The sequence below is a fragment of the Meles meles genome, chromosome 18, assembly GCF_922984935.1.
Source record: "Meles meles chromosome 18, mMelMel3.1 paternal haplotype, whole genome shotgun sequence".
Lineage (NCBI taxonomy): Eukaryota > Metazoa > Chordata > Mammalia > Carnivora > Mustelidae > Meles > Meles meles.
In genome coordinates this window covers 38,556,913-38,581,555 of record NC_060083.1, presented here as the reverse complement: position 1 = coordinate 38,581,555, position 24,643 = coordinate 38,556,913, and the positions used below count along the sequence as shown (strand labels likewise).

At 60.1% G+C, this 24,643-nt stretch overlaps 1 protein-coding gene across 27 annotated transcripts in view; it reads left to right on the top strand.

Moving 5' to 3' along the window:
• The window catches only part of CACNA1G (calcium voltage-gated channel subunit alpha1 G), a 61,974-nt gene that overhangs the window by 16,801 nt on the left and 20,530 nt on the right, over positions 1-24,643 (top strand). For 9 of the 27 annotated variants that reach the window (XM_045985236.1, XM_045985227.1, XM_045985217.1 and 6 more), the window contains exons 9-22: positions 2-378; positions 11,886-12,037; positions 12,820-13,005; positions 13,112-13,226; positions 13,317-13,472; positions 16,323-16,391; positions 17,892-17,976; positions 18,060-18,253; positions 19,253-19,684; positions 20,517-20,617; positions 20,822-20,945; positions 22,599-22,667; positions 22,805-22,989; positions 23,832-23,958. In XM_045985236.1, coding sequence (XP_045841192.1) covers positions 2-378; positions 11,886-12,037; positions 12,820-13,005; positions 13,112-13,226; positions 13,317-13,472; positions 16,323-16,391; positions 17,892-17,976; positions 18,060-18,253; positions 19,253-19,684; positions 20,517-20,617; positions 20,822-20,945; positions 22,599-22,667; positions 22,805-22,989; positions 23,832-23,958 — 2,372 coding nt within the window. Of the gene's footprint in view, position 1; positions 379-11,885; positions 12,038-12,819; positions 13,006-13,111; positions 13,227-13,316; positions 13,473-16,322; positions 16,392-17,891; positions 17,977-18,056; positions 18,254-19,252; positions 19,685-20,516; positions 20,618-20,821; positions 20,946-22,598; positions 22,668-22,804; positions 22,990-23,831; positions 23,959-24,643 lie in introns of all 27 variants that reach the window. The other 18 variants (XM_045985235.1, XM_045985215.1, XM_045985230.1 and 15 more) reach the window with 3 other exon arrangements.

Genomic DNA, 24,643 nt, shown 5'->3' with positions numbered 1-24,643 from the left:
GGCACCTGCCAAAGCTCTTGCAAGATCTCCAGCCCTTGCTTGAAGGCAGACAGTGGAGCCTGTGGGCCAGACAGCTGCCCCTACTGTGCCCGGGCGGGGGCGGGGCCGATGGAGCTGGCTGGCCATGAGATGCCCGACTCAGACAGCGAGGTGGTGTATGAGCTCACGCAGGATGCCCAGCACAGCGATGTCCGGGACCCTCACAGCCGGCACCGACAGAGCCTGGGGCTGGACGTGGAGCCCAACTCTGTGCTGGCCTTCTGGAGGCTGATCTGTGACACTTTCCGGAAGATCGTGGACAGCAAGTATTTTGGTCGGGGAATCATGATCGCTATCCTGGTCAACACACTGAGCATGGGCATCGAGTACCATGAACAGGTAGGGGCGTGTGCAAGGGCATGGTCCCTGGGGCGGGGGACCCTCTGCCTTCCTCCCCTCCCACCCCCATTTCCCGGTTTCTTCTGCATGCTGCTAGCCTGATGGCGGGGAGGAGGACAGGAAGGAGATGCACCAATGCGTGGGGAATTTGGAGGGTGACAAACAGTGAATGTCACGCAGTCTGTGCGTATGGAGGTTGCCCGAGGCAGGGGCAGGATCTGAGCCGCGTGTGTTCTATCTGGGAAGTCTTCTCAGAGGAAGTGTTCTTTGAAGGATGAGTGAGTGGCGAGCATCACATGTGGGTAGGGCCTCTCCGTAGGGACAAATCATTGGAAGAGATTCAGGTCTTTGGAGAAGATACGGGGTGGGGGGGCAGAAAGTGTTGGGGATCCCCCGGCCCAGCACTGGGCCCCCCCAGCCTTCACCTGACTTGGTCATTGCGGGAGTAACTCACTGGAGGTGGGTAGGGGCGAGGAGGAGAGGGTTGGTGGCTGCATCTCGGATGGAATGGAGGCCTGTCCTGTAGGGAGGGAGGCCATCTGGTCCCGGCCTCCCGTTCCGGGAGCCTTGCCGTGATTGAGGTGGTTGGTGGATGAGAAGTCCCGGCGTGGTGAAGAGACTTGAAACCATCGCGTTTGAGGAATCATTCTAAGAACCGGATGTTTAGTCAGGAGAAGAGGAGGCTCAGCGGGGCCAGGCGAGCTGTCTTCAAATATTTGAAGGGCTGTCATGTGGAAGAGGGAGCAGGCTTGTTTTGTGAGGCCGATGGCTGCAAGCCGTGGGATCTGGGCCGAGTAGAAGGAGGCTGTTCTCACTTCCAGAGCTGTGAAAGAATACGAAGGGTGGCCTGGGGGCCCCACTGCCCCCAGCCCTCCCCACGCTGATTGCACGAGCCCCATGGGGCCTCCCAACAGAGTTCCTTCCAGAAGGCAGCCCCTTGCCCCAGTTTGGTCTTCTAGGTCACCCCTTGGCTGAATCTTGGAAAAGCTGGCAGGGGGAGGGGCTGCCACCACAGGCTTCTGTGCTCTTTCCTGGGTGTACCAGCCTCCCTGAGGCTCAGGAAGGGGACTGGGCTGCTAGAACTTGACCTTCTCTGGTAGAGAGCTGAGATGAGACACTTCCCCTGCCCCTGCTGTGGCGGTGACGGTGACGTGGAGGAGCTGGGGGTGGGGGTGGCCACAGAGGCTTAGGTGGTCCTCATGGGGGAGGGCAGGGGAGGGTGTGGGGCAAGGCTGGGGAGCACAGGTCCAAGCCAGGGCTGGAGCTGATGTGAGATGTTCATTTTTTAGGGCGATCGGAATCCCCTCCCCCACCCTCTGTGCCTTTCATGTCGTGGGCACCCAGCTGCCCTGTCCAGCCAGATGCAAACCCCCAGGCCCAGCCCCTCCCCCCTCGCCCTCACAGCATGTTGGCACCCCTTCCTCTCGCCTCAACATTCCCCCCACCAGGTGGCTCTGCCCTATTCCCTCTTCTTGGAGGTGAGGTGCAGGGAGGGGGAGGACACCAGCTAGGGTGCCGGCAGGTGGGGAGTACGGCGCTGCGGTGTGTTGTGTCTGGGCGCCTGGGGCGTGGGTGTGTGTGCACACGCCTGCCCAGCCAGCCTCCTGGGGAGAGGTGCTCCACTCTGCCAGGCTGGTGGGGGCAGCCTGCTCCGCCGCTGGGACCCAGCCAGTGGCAGGCCTAACCTCCCATTACCCTGAACCTCAGCCTCCTCTTCCTCCGCCCAGTTCCAGCCGAGGTCAGATGCCCCTCCCCTGGGAGGGGGGTGCTACACCTTGCAACCTGTCCTGGTGGAGGCTGCTGGTGGAAGCTTTGGCTGCACTGGGAAGACGCTGAGTCACAGAGACTGAGGGCCACCCAAGCGGCAACAAGAAGCCTTTCAGTTAGATGTCAAGAGGGACACCCCCTTGGGGAGGAAGTAGAAGCGATCGGTCAGTGGTGCCTGCGGCTTCCCCTTGCCCAAGCTCCTGAGGAAGGCAGGGGACACCCCCCACCAAGCCCTCAGCAGCAGGGAGTCCCCACTCCGTGACAAGTGAGCCAGTTCGCCCCAGTCCCTGGTTGCTGCAGGCCCCGCAGGGCTGAGTGGGAGTCCCCAGCAGCCTGGGGACAGATGACTGACTGCTGCCTGGCAGGCTCAGGGGCCAGGGGTGCTCAGAAGTCCCAGAAGCAGCCGTGGCCCTGTGCTTGCAGGCACTGCGGCGTGAACGTCCCGCCATCTGCGCCTCGGGATCTGAACAGGCTGAGGGGGGCCGGCTGGGGGGTGGGGAGACACGGGTGCCGAGAGACAGAGACACAGAAGGGGAGATGGAAATGCGAAGGGAGATGGAAACCAGGAGACCGGGTCCCAGAGGGCAATGTGAAGACCTTGAAAGAGGCAGCCATAAAGAAGGGGGGACCGAGCTGCAGGGACAGGAGGGACAGAGAGAGGGAGGGGGAGACGGACACTCGGGGAGGAGATGGAGACAGATGGAGGCAGAGACACAGGGGTGACGGAGACAGAGAGAAACAGAGAGGGAGCTGAAGACTGAGAATGAGACCCAGATGCAGACGAGGACATGCTGGGCAGGGCTGGAGACATGGGCTCAGGCTGGGATAGAGCCTGTCAGACAGGGGAGGGGGAGCCAGGGTAGGACGAGAGTTGGTTGGGGGGAAGACCAGAGGGAGAGTGGCAGCACATGCTGACAGGCAAGGTGGTGTCCCTGCAGCACCCAGAATGAGGAGGAGATGCTGTCCATTAATCCTGGGATTGGTCGGGAGAGGTCCATCATCCTAGTATTGTGTCCTTCCCCAGCAAGGAGCCCAGGTCTCTCTCCTGCCCATTGCTGCTGCCCTCCCCAGGCCTGTCCTCTCCCACTGTCACCTACCTTACCCCTCAGTTTCCCTGCCGAGGATGGTGACACCCCTCCTGCCCCTCTCCACTAGCAGAGGAAGCTCCCGTCTTGTTATACCCCACCCTACCCCAGGGAGGTCCATGCTGTCCCTGCCCTCCTGCTTCCCCCACCTCTTAACCCATTGGCTTGTGAGAACTGGCAGGACTGTTTGTCCCAGAAGGACTAGTGAGGAGGACAAGGACAGGACACCAAGGAGGGAGCAAACTTGAGGATGGAGGTGTGATCCGATGGAGGGCCAGCATGTGCATGCCCCCGTCTGTGAGGAAGCAGAACACGGAGCAAGGAACTTTCTGTGATTTAATCATCCCTCTCTCTCACCTTCCTTCGTTCCATCCATCCATCCATCCATCCATCCATCCCACACACATTTCCTGCGCATCGGAGTTGGGGGAACACGTCCTGATTTGTGGTGTTTAGTGCACTTGCCAATTACCATGGTGTAAATGTTGTCATCAAGACAGAAACCTGATGTCACTGAATGTGGGGTGGGGAGGAGAAGTGTGCCTATACCAGGCCTAGGACATTGCGTCCTTCCTTTCAGAGAGGTCACCAACAAGTGAACAGTCACATTTACTTGATGCCACAGACACTCAAAGAGGGATGTGGGTGTAGTCCGGGATCTGGCCTGGGGGAGGGGGATTCCGGGAGATCCCCACACAGGATGTGTTCTGGGAGTTGAGTCTGTGAGGCGTGGCCAGTGAAGGGTGGGGTGGAGGGCACAATGTGGGGAAGGGCCAGAGATACCACCCACCGAACACCGAAACAGAGATTTGTAAGGCTTTCCAAATGAGTGGAGGCGCTTGGATGGGGGCTGGGATGGACAAGAAACACGAGACCAATTTGGAAAAAAAATTCAGGGCCAGGTCCTAAGAGGCACAGGAAGGAATGTGGATTCTTTTCCCTGAGGGTGATAGGTTCCCAAAAGAGGTTCTAAGCAGGTCAGTGATACAAGCAGGTTTGTGTTCTATTGTGTTCTATTGAAAGTCGTCTGGAGCCAAGGAGGGGAGACAGTAGGCAGGGAGTCCAAGGAGAAGGCTACTGCAGTGGTCCAGACAGCGCCTACATCTCTGTCTCTGGAAGTAGAGGGAAGAGGGCCAGGAGAGCTGGCAGGTGGCTGGATCTGCAGGACTCCACACCAGTTGGAGATGGGAAAGGAAGCAGCCATGACGAGACCAGGTTCCTGCTCGGGGTGGAAGCCCTGGGCCTTGAGAAGATTGGGGATGCACGATGTTTGAGACGAGGCATCAGTGGGGTATCCCGGGCCATAACTAGCAGGTTGCTGGAGCTCAGAAGAGAGGATGTCTCTGCCTGGGTCTGCTCTGGGGCCAGGTTGCTCCAGGAGGAACATTGTGGATATGGGGAGAGGGTCCTGGGGACACAGGGGCTTCCTAATCACCCCCTTCCTGGCTCTGGGGTGCTGAGAGCAGAGGCTAACTTCATCTCCTAGAAGAGGGACAACAGAGAGAGGTGGAGGAAGGGCGCATGGCCCAGCGGTCTCCTGGGCTGAGAGAGAGGGAGGGTCCCAAGTGGACTGCCACCCAGGCCAGCAGAGGACTGGGCAGGTGACGATTCTGCTCATAGCGCAGACTCTGGACCCATCCTGTCATTCTAGATACATGTCCAGGGAGGGTTTCTATTTTTAAGTGAGTGAGGTCAGCTGTTCAAGGCAGGGGAAGTTGGAGGTGGAGTGGGGTGGGGGTTGGGGGAGAATCCAGATGTGGCCAGTCTTACCTTTGAGGGCCCTCACAGACTGCTTTGGGACCCTGCTGAAAACTGGGGACTGTCTCCCCAGAAAACACACAGAGGCATGGACATCTCACATGTGGCCCTTGAGGACAAGGGTTTATGGACACCTCCCACCCCAAGCTTAAACCTTGGGCCTTCCAGGAGTTCTTGGCCTCCAGACAGAGGAGCCCTGGCTCAGGCACCAAGGCTGCGGCCAAGCTGGACGTTGGGGGAAGATCCTTCTAGAGCCGTCCTGACCCCAGATTTCCAAAGTCTCTCCAGATGTAGGGGACGAAATGCGAGCTGCTTCGGAGCTGGCTGGCTAAGGGGGCGCTCCATTCCCTCAGGCACCCCCTGGCTCTAGGCTCCCCCAGTCCAGCAAACACCGCCTCCTGAGCACAGCACGCTAGAATAGAATAACAGAATGGCAGGGGGCGGGGGACGGAGCCAGACGCACCGGAGAAATTTTGGTTCTAGCTGAAAAGTTCTGCTTCATGGACGATTATGCCAAATGTCTTAAAGGAGGCTTCTGGGGATAGAGAAGAGAGGCTCACACCCAGGTGGGGGCTTGAAAGGGCTTTGCAAAGGAGGTAGCTTTTTTCGGGGGGGGGGTCCCTTGAAAGATAGGTGGGACTGGCACCTAGGGCACGGGGCAGAGACGTCTCGGTGGAAGGATGAAGGGGAATTCAGGCAGCCTGGCCTGGGAGGGCCCAAGGGGCCATGGGACACTCTGAAGGACAGTCCTTGCCTCCCCCACCCCCACTGGAGGTGTATGAGCAGGAGAGATGGGAGTCCAGCTGTGCCGAAGGAAGCCTGAGATTCCAGTGGGTGCGGGCTGGGGTGAGGGAGGGGCCCAGGGGCTATTTCTGTCCTTCAGATCAGAGGCTTGAGGGCCCCAAGTATGGTGCTGTGGAAAGGACCGGGAGTGGGGGCAGTAATTCCATTGGCGGGGTCTGTGGGCCCAGCACCTGCCAGTGGAGGGATGAGGGCCCACACGAATCCTAGATAAGGCCCAGGTTCCAAGACAGCATTCTGGAGGGTGACGGAGCTGGCCGTTGGGGAAGGGTCAGGTTTGGAAGAGGGGGTAAGAGGGTTTGTTTGGACGCGGGCCATCCGGAGAATGCTATCAGGCAGGCTGGCTCTCTGGGTGAGGAGCCAAGGGCTCGGTGGGACATTGTTTTGTGTCATCTGCACCCCAGTGACAGCTGAGGGGTGGGGGTCAGGGAGCTTCAGGGCAAGGGGAGACAGTGGGTCTGACTGAACTCAGGGGGGAAGGCAGCAGGAGAGGAACCCTAGATGGGCAGGAGGTGGTGCCCCCACAGGGTTGGGGAAATCAGGGGCACTGGTAGGTGGGGGGCTTGGGGCAAGTCTGGAGAGAGCTGGGGTGCTGGGCCCTGGGGCTGGGCAGGGGGGCCTGAGCCTGCACTCCCAGTGGGAGGTGGTCTTTGCTCTGAGGCCAGGAAAGGAGATTAGAGGAGTGAGGGAAACAGGGACAAGTGATGGGCAGGCCCGGGGGCCGGGGGCCCAGGGGAGTGGGGTGATTGTGGAGGGAGATGGAGGTGCAGGCGGAGGAGGGGAGGAGAGAGGAGGCTGCAGGTCGCAGAAGTGTTTGCGGGGAGGGCCGGGGAGCCCCCTGCAGTAGGGCCCGGAGAGAGGGGATAGGGTCAGTGTTGGGGGGCGGCAGAGAGAGGAGGAGGGTCTGGAGTAGCTCCAGCTGGGGAGAGGCCAAGCCGCAGCAGCAGAGGGTGGTGAGGGAAGGTGGCTAGCTGCCGTGAGACCCCCAGCTGGCCTTGCCCCATCCAGCTGGCACAGGCTCGTGACCGAGCAATGCTCAGCCATTCCTCAGCTGCCGCAGGAGTGGAGGTGGGGGGGGGGGGGTTGACGCCCCCCCTGAGGTCTGGGGCATGAGGGCAGCCTCACCGCAGCTCGCGGTGACGCACCATGGGCTCTGCCCAGACGTGGTTCTGACAGGGGAGGGGTGGGGGTCCCAGCTCCAGGGGATGAGGTCACGGGGGCTTCGGGCTGGCCGTCTCCAGACTGAGTGAGCACTGGGGGTGCCCTGGGCCTACTCTGCTTGTGTATTTACTTGGGGCGGCTTTGAGGAGCTGGCAGGAGATTGTGGGGGGGTGCTGAAGCCACCCCTAGTTAGGGGGCACTGGGGCCCCGGGGACATGAGGGCCTGGAAGGAGATCAGCCCAGAGAGACAGAGTTCCTCGCTGGAGAGCTCCTGGGATGTCCGGAGAGCAAGCCGTGATCTGTAGGGGGGTGCCTGTGGACTTTCCTGGAAAGCACCCACCACCCAGGGGTTTCCTGACTTCCCCTGGAGGAGGAGGAGGAAGGAGGAAGAGGTCCCAGTGACCCCTGCCCCCTCACTGAGGCCCTGCCTGGACCTCCCCTTCCGGGTGTGGGGCTGCAGCAGGCAGGACTGTCAAAAGCCGAGGGAAAGTGAGCCAGGGAGTCAGCACTGGGGAGCAGAGATTTCCAGGTCAGCAGAGCTGTGGGAGCTGAGGAGAGGAGGATACAGGGGGTGCTTGGGCAGGGCTGGGGTGACCCGTACAGGCTTCTGCTCAGCGGTCACCCGGCTTGTGTGCCCCACTCGCCTTCCCTGAGTACCGGAGCCAGCTCCCAGGCCTCCTGCCTGGACCGCTGCAGTAGCCCCCTAATTGGTCTCCATCTCTCCGTGTCTCTGAGCCGTCAGCATGCTGCTACCACTGCAGCCAGATTAATCTTCTTAATACAGCGCTCTGCACTTCCCTTCCCTCTCCCTAGAAGCCCCAGTGGCAGTGTGGTGGGCAGAGACAAGTCCAGCCCTGGCGGTGGAGCAGAGTCAAGGCCATCCTGCTTGGGCCCTGCTAGCCTTGCAGCTGTGTCCCCCATGGACCCCTCCCACCCTCTGACCTGGGAGAACCACTGGATCCTTGTCTCGGTGCATTTCTTGCTCCACACCTCTGCTCATGCTCCCCTCCGCCGGGGACGCCCTCCGCAGGGTTCTACTCCTCACTGATGCTGACCCCAGCTGGGTTTGAGCTCCTGGGATGCTCTCGGTGTTTGCCCCAGCATGGTGCTCGGTGCAGCCTTGCAGGTGTCCCATCCTGCCACGTGTGAGGCCCGCTTCTGCTGTCAGTGCCCATGGGGCTGGCTGAGCGTGGCTCGGGGCTGGGTATTTTCACAGTCTTTAACTCCTGTGTCCTGTAGAGCAGCCCGGCCATGAGGTGAGGCTGCCCTGCTGAGCAGAAGAGGCCGCTGGGGATCAGAGAGGTTAAGGGACTTGCCCAAGGTCACACAGGTAGAAAGGCTCAGAGTTGGCAGGCCACCCACACTCTGGTTTAACCCCACACTGTGATGTGACAGTGGGCCCATTAGGGGTTGGTTGTTGGAGGTGTGATGGATTTCAGGGGAGTCCTGGTGCTGGGAAATCTGGAGCAGTTTATAGGGGGCTACGTTTGTTCCAAGGTGACAGGCTGAGGGGAGAGGGAGTGTTGGGAGATGGGAGGTTTACAGTTAGCTTGTAATTGTAAATTACAATTACAGAGAAGAGCTTGGGTTCTCCTGGGGCGGGGGGGTAGGGGGAAACTCAGACTGCCTGGCCTCATCTTCCTAAAGCCCCCACGGGGCCTTGATGTCCATGAACAGAAGGGAGGATACAGTCCAGACCTGAGAAGGGACTTGCTGGCAGCAGGGGAGAGTTCGGGAGGGGGCGGCTGATGGGCCTGTGTGCAGTTGCACAGGTTCTGGGGGGGAGGGGGGTGTATTGTGGGAAGATGCAGGGGAACGTGCCAGCATCCCTTGCTCTGTACCTTCCTAAGCCAGCTCCATCAGGTCACCATACCTCTCGGAGCCTCAGTTTACCCGGCTGTCTTCAAGGCCAGGAGGAAATGAAATCCTGAGAGGGAGGGATCAGCCAGTGCAGAGCCCTGGGAGTGGACTAGCAGAAGTTTGCTCCCTCCCCTCCCCTTTGCTGCTGCAGTGGTTGTGATCATGGCTCTGGTCCCTGGGGCAACCGTGTTGCTAAGATTGTGTCTCTGTGTCCTGGTCCTGCATCTGCAGAACATTCCCAGCCTCCAATTTAGTAACTTGGGCAGACCTGTCTCGGGGAGGAGAGCCTTTTCCCATGGATTATGAGGGGATACCGGAGCCCTGGGAGGAAATGGGCATGGCCCTAAGGTGTGCGCAGGGAGCGTGCGCAGGAGATGGAGGGCAGGCTGAGGGACAGCGCCTGGTTCTCCTTTCCCCCTGCTGTTCCAGTCCCAAAGCTGCCTGGAGGGTTGCGGTGGGGACTCCAACCTTTGTGGCCGCCCCTTTAACTGGGACCGAAGACGCAGGCCTTGGGGGAGTCCTGTGCTAATCTTTCTGATGAGGTTCCTGCTCGGTGTGCAGGTGTCCTTGGGCCAAGAGTCATCAGGCACAGACAATTGTGACCCCCTTGGATGATATCAGGAAAGGCCAGAAATACCCCCTCTACATGCCCAGTGCTGGCGTCGCACCTGTGTGGTCTGTGCTTATCACCTTTATCTAATGCAAGGATGGACAGTTGGGCAGGTGGCACAGTGATGGGGAGGCAGGCTCGATGACCATGGCCCCCTGGCAGATGGCACTTGACAGCCTAGAGCAGAAATCCGCTTCATCAGGAGGGGTCTGAGCCCTGAGCTCCCGCTGTCCTGACTGTGACCCTTCCCCATCACCCGCGCTGTGCTGTGCTGGGGGGAACCAAGGTCCTATTTCTCTGCGCCCCACGCACTAGGTCAAGGGACAGTGCCCTCTCCAGGCCCCGCTTGCAGTCTGGGGAACAAGGATTGGCTCGAGATCTGCCAGACCCATGGGCTCCTTGCCACACTTGGCCCCCGCTGCTGGCTCTCAGCCCTGCCTGCTGACCCTGGTTCTGCCCTCCAGGGCTGCCTCTGGAAAGAATCCAAGCACAGGCTGAGAACGTCTCTACTTCGGAGTAGCTACTGACCCCCAAACACTCCTCACCTGCCATTCAGAAAGCCCTTCCTACCAGGTATCCCCTACCCAGGCTGGTCCCCTAAAGTCAGGCCATTAGGATACATTTGGTGGCTCCCTGGCCTGGCTCCATGCTTGGGTGACCTCCCTGGGCAGCCCACCAGGTGAGACAGCTGGGTCAGCAGGGAGAGGTGGCCGATGGACCTGTTCATTTATTTATTTATTTATTTATTTATTTATTTAATTTATTTTTTTTTTAAAGATTTTATTTCTTTATCTGACAGATAGAGATCACAAGCAGGCAGAGAGAGAGAGAGGAGGAAACAGGCTTCCTGCTGAGCAGAGAGCCCGACGCGGGGCTCGATCCCAGGACCCTGGGATCAATCACAACTAGGCAGAGAGGCAGGCAGAGAGAGAGGAGGAAGCAGTCTCCCTTCAGAGCAGAAAGCCCGATGTGGGGCTCAATCCCAGGACCCTGGGATCATGACCTGAGCCGAAGGCAGAGGCTTTAACCCACTGAGACACCCAGGCCCCTTTATTCGAACTTCTTAAGCTGATTTGAAACTTGGGCTTTTGGGGGATCCAGACAACCCATAAGGTAGACAGTGGGCTCCACTGAGCCAACCAGGTCTCTCGCATCTCCAGCCCTCAGCCCAGCCCTGCCCCTCTCTTTGTCCCCAAACATGGCTCCTTCCTTGTGCTCCACCGTGTGGTGCCTTCTGCGCCCCTCTCCCTGGAGACACCCCACGTACCCTTCAGAGTCCCTTTCAAGCGCTGCCTCCTGACCACGGCTTTCCCAGCGTGTTCCTCCCTCACCGTCTCTCCCCTAGGCTCTTGGATTCACAGTCTGGATAATTTATTTTGGCATCTAAGAATCTCAGGCCACTTGTAGTTATTCGGCTATTTTGCGCACAACCTGTTTCCAGCGAGACTCTGGGCTCCGGGAGGCAGGAAGCACAGTGGGCGTGTTTCTGCAGTTCCTTTAATATCTGAGGCACTGCTAGGCATACAGTAGGCACTTCATATTAACAGAAGGAGGGGGGCGAGGTAACTAGTGAGCTGGAATAGCAGACATGTGTCGTTTCTGTTGAGCGCTCTAGGATGCATCTCTGGTCCCAAGATCAGACCGTGGGTAGAAGCATAGAAGGGATGACCACCAGTGTTTTACATTTGGCCGGAGAGGTGGAAAATCTTGCTGGGGGTCACACAGTGAGTGGACAGGGTACAGGCTGGGAATTAACCAGACGTCCAGGTCTCAGGTAGCAGCTCCCGGTGCCTCCTTGTCTATGACAACCCTCCTGTGAGTCTCCCTTCTGCCCATCAGCATGTTTGCACACACATGCGTGCGTCTTTGTGCATGTGCCTGCATGTTCACGTGCTTGTGAGCACACGTGTATTTGTGTGTGGACCATGTGGGGCTGTGCAGTGTATGCATGTGTCTGGAAGGAAGCAGCGTAGCCAACAGTTGTCCAGGAGAAGGCTGCCAAGTCCACAGAGTAATCGTAGAGCACACGTGACTTTGCGTGTGGCTGTGTGTTTGTGTAGGCGTGTGGGGCCTTGGCAATCACCCTCTGACATTGGCCAGCGTCACTGTGCTGCTGGTCCTGGCCTGCCAGGCTGGCATGGCAGCATGGGACAAGACAGGTCTCGGGGGTCCTAGCGGGAGGTGGGCACGACTTACAGCTCAGCCCTATGGTTCCGGGATCTGAGACCCAGACCTGGGATTTTGTGTGGCAGCCACCCGTGAATGCATTTCATCATGGACCCTTTGGGGGAGGGTCCTCCCCTGGAGCCTGAGTGTCCCCCACTACCTTGGCCCCTCTGCTCACCCACACAGCCCCAGCTTGCTACTCCTACGTCTCCTCTCCCAGTCGCCCGGTGCTAGGGAGAACAGGGATGAGGGGCTCGGGGATGAGCGCTGGCTGCTTCATTCCCCACCCTGCCCTGCAGCCCGAGGAGTTGACCAACGCTCTGGAAATCAGCAACATCGTCTTCACCAGCCTCTTTGCCCTGGAGATGCTGCTGAAGCTGCTGGTGTACGGTCCCTTTGGCTACATCAAGAACCCCTACAACATCTTCGATGGTGTCATTGTTGTCATCAGGTAGGACCGCCCCTCCACTGTCGCTCACCTAGAGGAATGCCCGTGGGGCAACCTGTTCCTCTGCATGGCTTCTGGGAGTCTGGAGTCAGCCCCCGCCCCCGCACTAACCCACAGGCCCTGCCGCTCCCCCGGTGGAGGGTGATCCCCTCCAGCCTCTCTCGGCCCTACCTTGCTCAGGCTGAACTTGGCCTCATGTCTCCTTTGACCAGACCCCTGTCTGGTCTCCACTCTCCTCTCTCCACTTCTTGCCCTTGACCCCATGCAGGCCCGGTGTGAGTGAGGACTGGGGAGTTGGCTTTGCAGAGGAGTTGAAGGAGGTGTAAGGCCAGACCAGCCGTCCCTGCTTGCAAAGTGCTTAGAAACCATCTCAGACTCCTGCCACTTGCTTTAGGGTTTCTAAGACCCTGGGAAAGTGCTCTGTCCCCCTTGGTCCAAGGGTCAGGAGAGCTGCCTTATTGCTTTCTGGAATCGGCTTTTGATTTCATTAGGAGAGAACAAAGCAACATTCCGTAACCAGACGCCGCAGCCTTGGCTGGAATTTGGGAAAGGGCTCTCAGCAGCCCGGGTGTGTGATCTCGGGCCTGAGGGTGGAGAGGGCTGGAACCGTCCCCTCTGTCCCTCTCAGGGGCTCCTGTCTGGAGGCCCGGGGGCCCACCTGTGCCCCCCTGTGCTCATGCCGTGTGGGCCTGTCTTGGCCCTCCAATGCTGCCAGGCCCTCTCTGAGGGAGGGGCAGGGGGAAGGGAGAGCATGCAGGGGCTCAGGCTCCCTGCCCTCCTTGCAGTGTGTGGGAGATCGTGGGCCAGCAGGGGGGTGGCCTGTCGGTGCTGCGGACCTTCCGCCTGATGCGGGTGCTGAAGCTGGTGCGCTTCCTGCCGGCGCTGCAGCGGCAGCTCGTGGTGCTCATGAAGACCATGGACAACGTGGCCACCTTCTGCATGCTGCTCATGCTCTTCATCTTCATCTTCAGGTGAGGACAGGTGCGGTGCCCGTGCTGGCGGCGGGGAGGGCCTGAGGGGCGGGGGGGAGGGGGCGCTGCTGCCCTGACCCCTGTCTTGTGGCTCCTGTGTCTTCAGCATCCTGGGCATGCATCTCTTCGGCTGCAAGTTTGCATCTGAGAGGGACGGGGACACGCTGCCGGACCGGAAGAATTTCGACTCCCTGCTCTGGGCCATCGTCACTGTCTTTCAGGTGCCAGGGTAACCAGGCAGGGCTGGACAGGGTTTGGGGGCAGGGCGGTGCTCCCAGGCAAGGGCACTGAGCCCCAGCCCCTGCCTGCAGATCCTGACCCAGGAGGACTGGAACAAGGTGCTCTACAACGGCATGGCCTCCACGTCGTCCTGGGCTGCCCTTTATTTCATTGCCCTCATGACCTTCGGCAACTACGTGCTCTTCAATCTGCTCGTCGCCATTCTGGTGGAGGGCTTCCAGGCGGAGGTAACCCCCTGCCCGAGGCAGTCAGCTGTGGGAGCCTGGGAGGTCTCTCAGAAAAGGCCCATCGGGCTGGGCGTTGGGGTGGGGGTGGGGAGCTAGGGCGGAAGGTTCAAGGTCTCGGGCAGCCCCTTGGCCCCAGGGAGACAGGGTGGTTGTGGGGGACCCCCTGGGCCCAGGTCAGCGGCTGACTTCGGCTGGGCTTCAGTATCAAAGTTGACTAGACCCTTCCCTGGGGAGCTGGAGAAGTTGGGCGGGAGGGTGCGGCTGGATACCAAGCATGGATGCTCTCAGGGACATCCGGAGGGGATCTGTCTGAGCCGAGGGGTGGGGGGAAGTGTGCGTGCAAGTCATCTGAGCTCCAGCTGAGCTGATGAAGATGCCACCAGGGCCCGGGCGGGGCTAAGCTGCCCAGGGTGAGAAATGAGCCCAATTAGCTGCAGGCATGGCAGAGATGAGCGTCCTATTTCCAGCCCAGGCTCCGTCACCTTCGTCACAGGCGGCGTCATCAATTAATATTGATTTGCATTGATCCTGCCCTTGCTGTGCCCGGGCTCAGCTTCTGCCCAAAGGGCGGCGTGCCATTCCTGTCCCTCGGCTCTGCCCCTTTCCCCTGAGCTCCGGGCCAGCCCAGCCCAGCCTCCGGGCATCTCTCCCAGGCAGGTTGACCCAACCTAGAAATGCTCCAGGTTGGGCGTAGAAAAGCTCTTGGTCCAGTTCTCTCCGGGTGACCCGGATGGAAACTCCCGCTGCGGCCTGGTCTATAAATACTCGGCACACGGTGGAAAAACAAAAATCTATTTTCCGACTCTTTCCCAGCCTGGCGAGGGCGGGCCGCTCCCCGTAGGCCGGCTGGGCTGGGGGGGCGCGGGCGCATCTGGTCCATGCCGGCCCTCTCCTGCTGCCAGCCACGCGGGTTCTGTAGTGATCCGGGATGGCATTTCCTCCCGTAGGGTGGCGGTGAGGACAGCTGGGGGGAGGCGCAGCCTGCTTGTGGAGATGTCTGGGCCTCTTTGTGGGGAGGCCCAAGGCATGCACTTGGGGGTTCCCTGGGGCCTGGAAAGTTAAGGGGTGCCACCGTGCTCCCCTAAGAACCAGGATCTCTGTGGACGCCCCCCGCTCTCAGCCACAGCCCTCAGCCTGTGGCAAGAGGAGCCGAGAGGGGACAGGGGTCCTGCAGCCCCTTCCAACCCATCAATCCTTATGGCTGAGATGTCCTCAGGAAAATTCCTAAGGAACTCCATAGAGGGACATGGAAAACACCCTGAGCCTACTTCTCTGCTGGCCTGGAGGTGCCCTGAGCAGAGAGCCCCCTCCCCACCGCCACCCCTTTCAGCAAACACCTTGTTAAATGGAGTGCTGAGGAGCCAGGGGCCAGCCTGGTTGCTAGGCAGCAGTGAAAGTGCTGCTGGGGATGCAGGCAGGTCATTCTGGCCCTGCTGGGAGCCTGTGGCTGTCCCAGCCTGAGGGGAGCAGGGTTGGGCCTGGGGCCACAGCCTCCTCAACCAGCCAAGCAGAGATGTCTGTAGGGGAGGGTCCCACTCAGGGCTTGGTGCTTCAGGTCTGGAGTGGGATGGAGAAAGGAGGTCCGGATCCACCCTCCTCTGGGGGATGAGGGTCGGGGGAAGCAGTTCCATGGCCCTGGGGTATCCACAGGAGGGGCTGGCCCACCTGCCCACTGTCCTGCATGCAGCAGGCCAGCACCTGGATGGGGAAGAGGAGGCCCAGTCACTCAATGCCAGTGACCTGGATGCCTCCAGAAACACCTGGCCTCTCGTGTATGAGTTTCAGGGGGTTGAACGTGTCACGTTGAGGCAGCCCCGCAATCTGGCAGGAGAGGCTGCTTTTTTGCTATTGTGATGGTCGGCTTTTTTACAAATGAGGCAACCCACCTCGGTGGAGGAAGTGGCCGCCCCCGTTTTGTGGGGCATCGCTAGCAGGAGGGCTCAAGAATTGCCCCCAGTTGGCCTTGCCACCTGGCTAATAGGTAAGAGGGTGGAGCCCCAGGGGGCTGGGCTGGCTCCGCTGATTTCCCGACTTGCAGGGGGCAGTGCCCTGAATGCCTGTATATTCATCATCCACACACTTAATTAAATGAACAGGCGGCAGGCCCTGTGTGAGGCCATTAATTGATATTAAACAACATCATAGCTGTCATCCCAGTGTTCTTGTCACATCCCATCCCAGTGGGAGCAGCTGGACCCGGTCTGATTTGGAGGGACGCAGGCTGGGCCTGTGGGAGTGGAGAAGCCCGTTCCAGCTCCCAGCCTCTGCCTCCGTCCCCTCCTCCCTCCCACCCTGTCTGCCCATCTTCCAAGCCCCCTGCCAGTGGGGGGCCAGTAAAAGGCGAGCTGGAGATTCAGGTGCAAGGCCCAGATGTACCTCTTACTCTCTGCGTGCCTTGGGGCAGTTGTCTTAGCTTCTCCAAACCTCAGGTGTTTCCCCTAAAGGGACATTGATGGTACTCCCTTCCCACCTTTCGAGAGGCGAGCTGGTGGCATTAATAAGGCAGTTTTGGGAGGGCTGATACGCCCTCAGTGAGCAGTAGCTGTCATTATTAGGATTATCGGGCGGGGTGGGGGGCGGGCGCTCAGTCTCCTTCCCTGCCCTTTTCCTCATCCTCCTGGCCTCTGCCCTCACCCTTCAGATTCATTCTGGCCCGAGGGCCTGTGGTTGAATTCTGGAAGGCCCTTCTGTCCCCTTTCTCCTCCTCCCCTACCCCTGGTGTCTCGTCCCCCTCCCACCCCCGCCTGGTTTGCACCACCCTTTTCTTCATCCTCTTTCGACACTGCTGATGTCTGAAAGCCTGAGCGCCTGTGACCAGCGCCCGTCCCCTGCCTCCCCGTCTCCCTGTAGGAAATCAGCAAACGGGAAGATGCGAGTGGACAGTTAAGCTGTATTCAGCTGCCTGTCGACTCCCAGGGGGTAGGTACGCGATCACGAGTCGGCATGCCCCTCTTCCCCGTGCCCTGTGCCCCCTCCACTCTGCCTCCGCGTCTCTGTGGTCGTGTTCACGCTCAGCTGCTGTGCAACTGTGGTAGCTGTGGTGGTCATTGGTGTCGTGAGGTTTGCTTCGATTTTAAGTCCCTTCCCCCTGCACCCCTCCCTGAGAGGACATTGAGAGGAGGAGTCTCTTTGCCTCTGCCCCCATCAACCTGCAAAGGGCACCGTTCCCGTCCCCTGCTGGACCGGTGGAGGGGCGGGAGAAGGAAGGGACTTAGAATCGTCTGTGTGCACGTGTGGGGGACACCGCGTGTGTGTGCCTACGCTGAGGTCCCTGAGGAGTCCACGTCCTTGGGCCTCTGTGGACTCGGGATCCGTGGCCACAGACCGTGTTCCCCCATCTCTCTCCCCTCCCTCTTGACCTGAGCCCCTATTGGAGACCCCCACAAGCTGCCTCAGCTTAGGACAAGTCTTTGGAGGATGTGAGGGTGGAGGTGCTTCTTGCCTGAAGGTTCCAGAATTTTAAACCCGCTTCCTAGTCTCTGGTCCCCTGACTGCCTAGAAGGCCCGGCAGGTGTTCCCGGACACGTTCTGGCGCCCATGCCGAGCCTTTGCTCCGCCGTTTCCTGCATGGGCGCGGGAACTGCGGGCTGGAGCCAGGATCCCTGCGGGACCCCACAGTGCTGTGTATCCCGAGCAGCCCCCCGGAGATCCCGCTCGATAATTAAAGGCCTCGTTAGGGATGTAAACCGAGTTAATGAAAATGATCCCCTGAGATGCCAATTACACAATATTTATGTCCTTATCAAAAGTAGCAATCAAGTATTTCTTAATAACTTCTTAAGGAGAAGTGCGTAATTATGAGGGAACCTACTGACCTGCTAAGAAGGAAAAACTGCCCCAGAGACAGGGATGGAGGTACAAATGGGGCCAAGGGGAAGGGGTGGGGTCTTGGGGAAGACAAGGGGACGAAGCAGAGGCCCTGCAGTGACCTCCTTGGGCTGAGTTGCTCTGTCTGGGGTCCTTCAATCGCCTTCTGGGGTCCTCAGGTCGGAGGCCCAGGGTAGGGCAGCCATGGAAGGAAAGCAGAGGCTCAAGTTGGAATTTAGGCTCTAGTGACCATTTCACTTAGGTCCCCAGCTCCCTCTGGCCTCTGCCACCCACCTGCCGGCTCACTCTCCCTTCTCCCCTCAGCCCTTCCTGGAGCCAGTCCCAGCCAGGCTGGTTATGTCGCGGGCTCTGGGGTGAGCCGTGGCCTTCTCTGAGGTGTGGCTGGTGGGAGGCAGGGGGGTCGGGGGCCCTGGGGAGCTCTGGGCCCCATACCTGCGTGGTCTGGCCTGTGCCAGTGCATGTCTCGTGCCGTGGTTGCTGGTTCCCGTAGCCTATATGTGGTGTGTGCGTGTGGAGACAGGGAGACCTGAGTCCCTCCCACTAAGTCCTGCCCGGCCGGGGCCCTAACGGCCCACTGCTCCCCCACCCTAGGGAGATGCCACCAAGTCCGAGTCAGAGCCTGACTTCTTCTCACCCAGCCTGGATGGCAATGGAGACAGGAAGAAGCGCTTGGCCTGTGAGTATTTATCCTGGGGGAGCGGTCCCCGGCCCTGGGCCGGCCTCGGGTGGTCTCAGGTCTCACTCTCTCTCCCCCAGCAGTGGTGTCCCTAGGGGAGCCCCCAGAGCTGCGGAGGAACCTGCTGCCCCCTCTTATCATCCACACGGCTGCCACGCCCATGTCACTCCCCAAGAGTTCGAGCACCGGCCTGGCGGAGGTGCCAGGCCCCGCCTCCCGCCGCACCAGCAGCAGCGGGTCTGCTGAGCCCGGGGCAGCCCACGAGGTGAAGTCACCGGTAAGGGGTGCCTGTGAATGCCGGGAAGTGGGAGATGCGCAGACATCAGGAGGGAACAGAGGAGGGAAGCAGATGGGCCCGAGGGCATGGCCTCTGAGCCCCAGGCTGGACAACCCCCAGGGAGGTCAGTAGGGCTGGCCCCCGGGGGCAGAAGAGCCATGTTCTAATCCTACCCTTCTGTCCCTTAACTCAGTGACTGTATGAGACTCAGCCTCTGAGTCCCGTTTTGGAAAGGGAGAGTGGTCCTTATCTTCTTAATACCCCATCGTAAGAATAGCAAACCCCACTGACTCTGGACCAGGCCCTGTTCTTTTTTTTTTTTTTTTTTTTTTTTTTCAGATTTAATTTATTTATTTGACAGACAAAGACAGCGAGAGAGGAAATACAAGCAGGGGGAATGCGAGAGGGAAAAACAGGCTTCCTACTAAGCAGGGAGCCCGATCCCAAGACCCTGGGGTCATGACCTAAGCCAAAGGCAGATGCTTAACGACTGAGCCAGTCAGGCGCCCTGGACCAGGCACTGTTCTAAGACGCCACTCATAAACATTCTAAATGCATTGAATCCTCATTACAAGCCTATGAGGGAGGCATCTTCATTATCCCCATTTTAGAAACGCAATCTGAGTCTCAGATGGCCAAACTGATTGGTGGGATGCCCTGGGTCCTGTGAGCAGGTGACAGCCAGCCCTTTCATCCAGGAGAGGATGTCAGGGCCCATGCTCCTGCTGCCTTTTTATACTGCCAGTCAGCTAAATGAGGACTAGGCCTCAGTGTCATATCTCATGTACAGATGAGAAATGGAGGCACAGAGAGGTTTAGTAACTTGCCAAAGGTCACACAGCTGGTTGGAGTAAGTAATATGAACCCAGGGCTCCTCCTTACACTTTGATACCTGGTGTGATGCCAGGGAGGTTCACAGGAGACAGCGTGCATGGGAGGGGGTGCAGGGCTCGGAGGTCTTGGTGGTGACTACCCTCTTCTTGACTCCCCCCCCACCAGCCGAGTGCCCGCAGCTCTCCACACAGCCCCTGGAGCGCAGCCAGCAGCTGGACCAGCAGGCGCTCCAGTCGGAATAGCTTGGGCCGCGCCCCCAGCCTGAAACGGAGGAGCCCGAGTGGGGAGCGGAGGTCCCTGTTGTCGGGAGAGGGCCGAGAGAGCCAGGACGAAGAGGAGAGCTCTGAAGAGGAGAGGACCAGCCCGGCGGGCAGTGACCGGCGCCATGGGGGGTCCCTGGAGCGGGAGGCCAAGAACTCCTTTGACCTGCCTGACACACTGCGGGTGCCCGCGCTGCATCGCACAGCCAGCGGCCGCAGCTCAGCCTCCGAGCACCAGGACTGCAATGGCAAGTCGGCCTCGGGGCGCCTGGCCCGGGCCCTGCGGCCCGACGACCCCCCACTGGACGGGGACGATGGCGATGACGAGGGCAACCTGGTGAGGCCCCCGTGGGCACAGTGACTTCTCACCCCTGACCTTGAGCGAGGGGAGCTGGACAAGCCTGTCCCTGTTCTGTGGCATTCAGGGAGTTGTCGCCATACCCCCTCACGCCCCAGGGATCTCAAAGGGGCCAGCCCTGAAGCTGAGTGCCCAAGCAACCCCTTCCCTCCCAACGCCCGCCCTGCCGAGCCCCAGATCCTCATCATCTGCGGGGCTGGTGGATATGGATGGTTTCGGGCAGATGCGTATGAATCTTTCATGGCCCTCCCCCTGTGACTCAGAAATACCCATCACTCATCTCTCCAAACCCATGCCCTCCCCATTCCCCTCTCCTATCTTGACCTCATCACCAGCCTTGACTTCACACCCGCCCTTACCCATTCACCCCCTCCTCGGGCCCCTCACCACCACCTCTAACCCCAGGGATGGGACACAGGGACCTAGGACCTCAGGGTTAGCCCGTGAGGAGAAGGGGCCAGCATCTCCTGGTCCCAGGTGTGTCTTTGAACAGAAAGCTGTGATGGGGACAATGTTTGATAATTGACACAGCTTCCAAGCCCCAGGCAGGTGGGGCCGGGCTTGAGACAGAGAGGATAAGAGCAGAGAGCCTGGGAGAGGGGGTGCAGGGGAAGGGGGGGAGATTACCAAAGTGAGTGCTGCTCAGGGGACCAGAGGGGGCTGAGAGGGAGATGGGGTCTTAGGAAAAAAGGAAGAAAAGTATGGCAGAGGCTGGACAGCCAGCGAGTGCCGTGGAACTGCTGACGAGCAGGGCAAGCTTGGGGAGCTTGGGGGCCCGGCCATGCACACAAGTCCCGTGATCCTTCTACAGAGCAGAGGGGAGCGGATAAGAGTCTGGATCCGAGCCCGGCTGCCTGCCTGCTGCCGTGAGCGAGACTCCTGGTCGGCATACATCTTCCCTCCTCAGTCAAGGTGAGCAGGGGGTCCCTGACCTCTCCTCCTGGGGGGTGAGCCCGTGACCCCGTCTCGGGGATGCCAGAAGTATTCTCAGACCTAGGGGCAAGTGAGAGAGGGGCCCCGGGCTGGGAGGGCCCAGGAGGGGGAAGGGCTGCGGGGCAAGGCCTCTTAGCGCCATCTTGCTCACCTCCTGCCTAGCATTCGCCTGTCTTCCAGCAGGTTCCGCCTCCTATGTCACCGAATCATCACCCACAAGATGTTCGACCATGTGGTCCTTGTCATCATCTTCCTCAACTGCATCACCATTGCCATGGAGCGTCCCAAGATCGACCCCCACAGTGCTGTGAGTCACCAAAGACTAAAGCTGGGGGCTGTGGAGTGCCTGCTTGGTGCCGGCCCCCTCCTGGGTTAGCGCTCAGAGAGCCAGCGGGGCGGGGGCCGGGAGGCCCAGAGAGACGTGGAGGGAGGGAGCCAGGAGTCTCCTGTAGGCCTCCCTGGCACCTGGCACCCTGGGCTGTCTCCCGTGTCCACCGTGTCCATCTTCTGCCTCTGCCTCTGTTTCCCTTCTGTTCCACAGCAGCCCAGCTTGGGGAGGGCGGGGTGCGCCCTTCTCTTTACCTGGGTGAAAAGTGAGCCCCATTGCCTCCGGGCAATTTTCAGACAGCATGTGCTCAGGATCCAGAGACCTGGGGGCCCAGGTGTGGGTCAGTGAGTGTTGGAGTGATACAAACAGCAAGAGAGGCCCCACTGGGGCTGAGTGGTCTTGTTTCCCCTGCTCCCTTGCAGAGGGTCTGGGTTTCACCTTTGACCTCTGTGCTGATGGGGGGAGACGTCCTGCCTGGCCTACCCCACAGGCCAGGGAGAGTTGGGGAGAGGGAGACGCGCCTTGCTCCTCTTGATCCTGCCAGGTCACAAACAAGTAGGTTTTCAGGCGCAGCTGGTTCTGGGCGCTGTGTCTCCCCAGCTGGGCATCATAGGCCCCTACCCCAGACAGTGTTTGCCCCTTACGGCATCTTGCCCCACTTGCCCAGAGTGTCACCCCTCCTCACTGCACCCCCACACGGCCCCTCAGATTTCTGGGTTCCTGGGCTTCTAGTCTCCAGAGGGTGGGCTCCAACTGGGTCAGGGTGGGGATGGAGGAACCTTTTTGAATGGAGGACCAGCCTGGAAATAGGTGGGAGAAGGGACCCCTACCGCTGGAGCTTTTGTGGGTTGGAGCAAGGGTGGCTGGTCACACAGCCCCTGTGTCTGCCACCTGCCCCAGGCTTTGCTGCAGAGCCCTCTGCCTCTGTCACCACATCTCACCCCCCATCTCCCCCTCGGCCCCTCTATCTCTCGCTCTGCCACGTACCCGCATCTCTCTTTCCCTTCCCCCATTTCTCTCTTTGACACTCACACTCTGCCTGCTGCCTCTCCAGTCCTCTCCACCCCTCTCCTGGCCACGGAGGGATGGACTCCGCCTGCAGACTTCAGGGGACCGGGTCACCTTCTTTCCTGCCCTGCCCCCACCCATGCCTCCATAAATACGGTGCCAACGGAGGCCCAGGCTGTAGGCAAGCTCCTTGCTGGCCCTGTGGCTCCATTTCTGGGCCACACAGCAGGAAAGCAAGTGCGGGGAGAAGGGAGGAGAAGAGGGGGGCGGTCGGAGATCCAGGTAAACCCTGCTCCAGTTCGGAGGATTTCCGAGATACAGGACTCAGATGACAGCACTGGTTGGGGGAACGATTCTTCCTCCAGGCCATTTGGGGGGCAGGAGGCAGCGCTGTTCAGACTCTCCACAGAGCTGCAAGTGAGTCAGGGGGCCTGGCATTGGCTGTGCGTGTGAGAGAGAGACAGAGAGGTCTGGGGAGAGGAGGTCGCCTGCCTTGTTGGGGAAGGTGGGGGTCATTTTCCTGAGTCAAATGTTGGAGGCGGTTCCTGGGTTCTGTCTGCAGGGCAGCCCTGGCTTACGAAGGGGGGGTCCTAGTGGGTGACACGTGCCTGCTGTCTCTTGCAGGAACGCATCTTCCTGACCCTTTCCAATTACATCTTTACCGCAGTCTTTCTGGCAGAGATGACCGTGAAGGTAATAGGGGGTCGGTGTTACTTTGGGGCTCTCTGGTTCCTGGGGTGAAGAGGGTTGGAGAGATTGATCCCAATAGGAGGACCGGGCTGGGGACTTCAGGGAGGCGGCGGCGACAGTGATGCCGCGGGCGTCCCCAGGTGGTAGCGCTGGGCTGGTGCTTCGGGGAGCAGGCGTACCTGCGTAGCAGCTGGAACGTTCTCGACGGGCTGCTGGTGCTCATCTCCATCATCGACATCCTGGTGTCCATGGTCTCCGACAGCGGCACCAAGATCCTGGGCATGTTGAGGGTCCTACGGCTGCTGCGAACCCTGCGCCCACTCAGGTGCGTCCCCGGCCAAGCCCCCTCCTTAGGGACAGCTCCAACAAGCCCGCAGTGGAGCAAGATCCCCGGGAGCCCCTGCTTCCTGACTGCGACCCCCACAGGGAACCTTGGCATCGCTTGGCTTGAACCGTGGCCCCAGGGGTTTCCCTCCTTGAGCATGCCCCCGCCGTCACCATCCTCACAGGACAGTCTGCTCAAGGCTGCCATGCCCCGGCCTTGGGCAGACCCCGATATAAGAGGCCGCAGGCAGGGCCCTCCTAGCCTTTAGCTGAAGCTCTCCTTTGGGTGTCACTGTTGGGAGTGGGGGATGACCGTCCTCCCTGGGGAGGTGATAGACTCCTCTCCCTGCCCTCACATACCTCTCAGGGACCACCCGCCAGCTAACTCTGCTAGCGGGGAATCCGCTGTCCCACAATCACCCTCCACCACACCACCCCCCACTCCCATGTCAGAACTTTCCACGGATGAGGACAATACCAACTGACTAGGCCAACCGCCTCCTACCACCACCCCCTCCTTGCCTGCGCCCTCTATGCCCCCATAGGTCAGCCTCCCTGTCCCACAACACACTGCATCCCTGGGTCCCACCTCTCTCAAGCTGATTTCCCACCCCAGCCCACCATTCCATACTTTGACATCTGGGAGTGGAAGGGGGGTAGTCGGGGAGGTAGGGGTGAGATTTGGAGAGATTGGGGCAGGAGTACCCTGCACGGGGAGCCCTGAAAGCCAGAGTCCAGGATGGGGACCAGTCAGCCCAGATGGGTGGTAAGGGCAGCAGGGCAAGGGACCAGGGAGCTTCGGAGCTGAGAGAAGCCCTCTTTTTCCCCTCTGTCCCTCCCCAGGGTCATCAGCCGGGCCCAGGGTCTGAAGTTGGTAGTGGAAACACTGATGTCCTCCCTGAAACCCATCGGCAACATCGTGGTCATCTGTTGTGCCTTCTTCATCATTTTTGGCATCCTGGGGGTGCAGGTTTGTGGGGGCCTGGGGGTGGGGGGGGCAGTGAAAGCCCGACTTGTGGCTTTCTTCTTGGGTTGGATGCTGAGGCTCCAGCTGCTGCTGCTGTCTTGACTCCAGAAAGGAATAAGCAGGGACACTTCCCTTGAGGCCCTAGGCCTCAGTGCCCCTTACCTCCTGAGCGTTTTGCAGAAAACTCAGAGCTTAGAAGAGGTCCCCAAAGGGGTCGAGGGCCTCAGAGAGGCTGCTGACCGGTGGCAGCTGCAGACGGTTCTTCCTGCCCCCCTCCTACCCCGTGCCCTGGAGGACAGAAGTGGCCCCGGCCCGGGGATCCCTTCCCCTCCCTCCCTGCTCGAGCTGAGCAGGCTGCAGGCCAGAGCTGGGGATCCAGGGCCCAGACAGCTGGGCCAGGTTAGCGGCAAGCTGGCGGGCAGTAGGGTGCAGACCCCAGACAAGGCAGGAAGTGGGGGCTGCTGGGGAAACTGGGCCTCTGGCCCAGGGAGGAAACTGGTTTGGGAGGGAGAAAAGATCAGGAGCTGCCTGCAGGACTCAGCAAGCACCCCCCCGGGAGCCGGGGAGCCCCTCCACCCCAGCCTTCCAGAACCCCCTGGCTGCAGCTGTTTTGGCTTCAGGGCAGACAGCCCGCTGTCTGGGCGGCAGGGTAGCTCCTGGGTGGCTACTGCCCCTCCCGTTCCTGTCC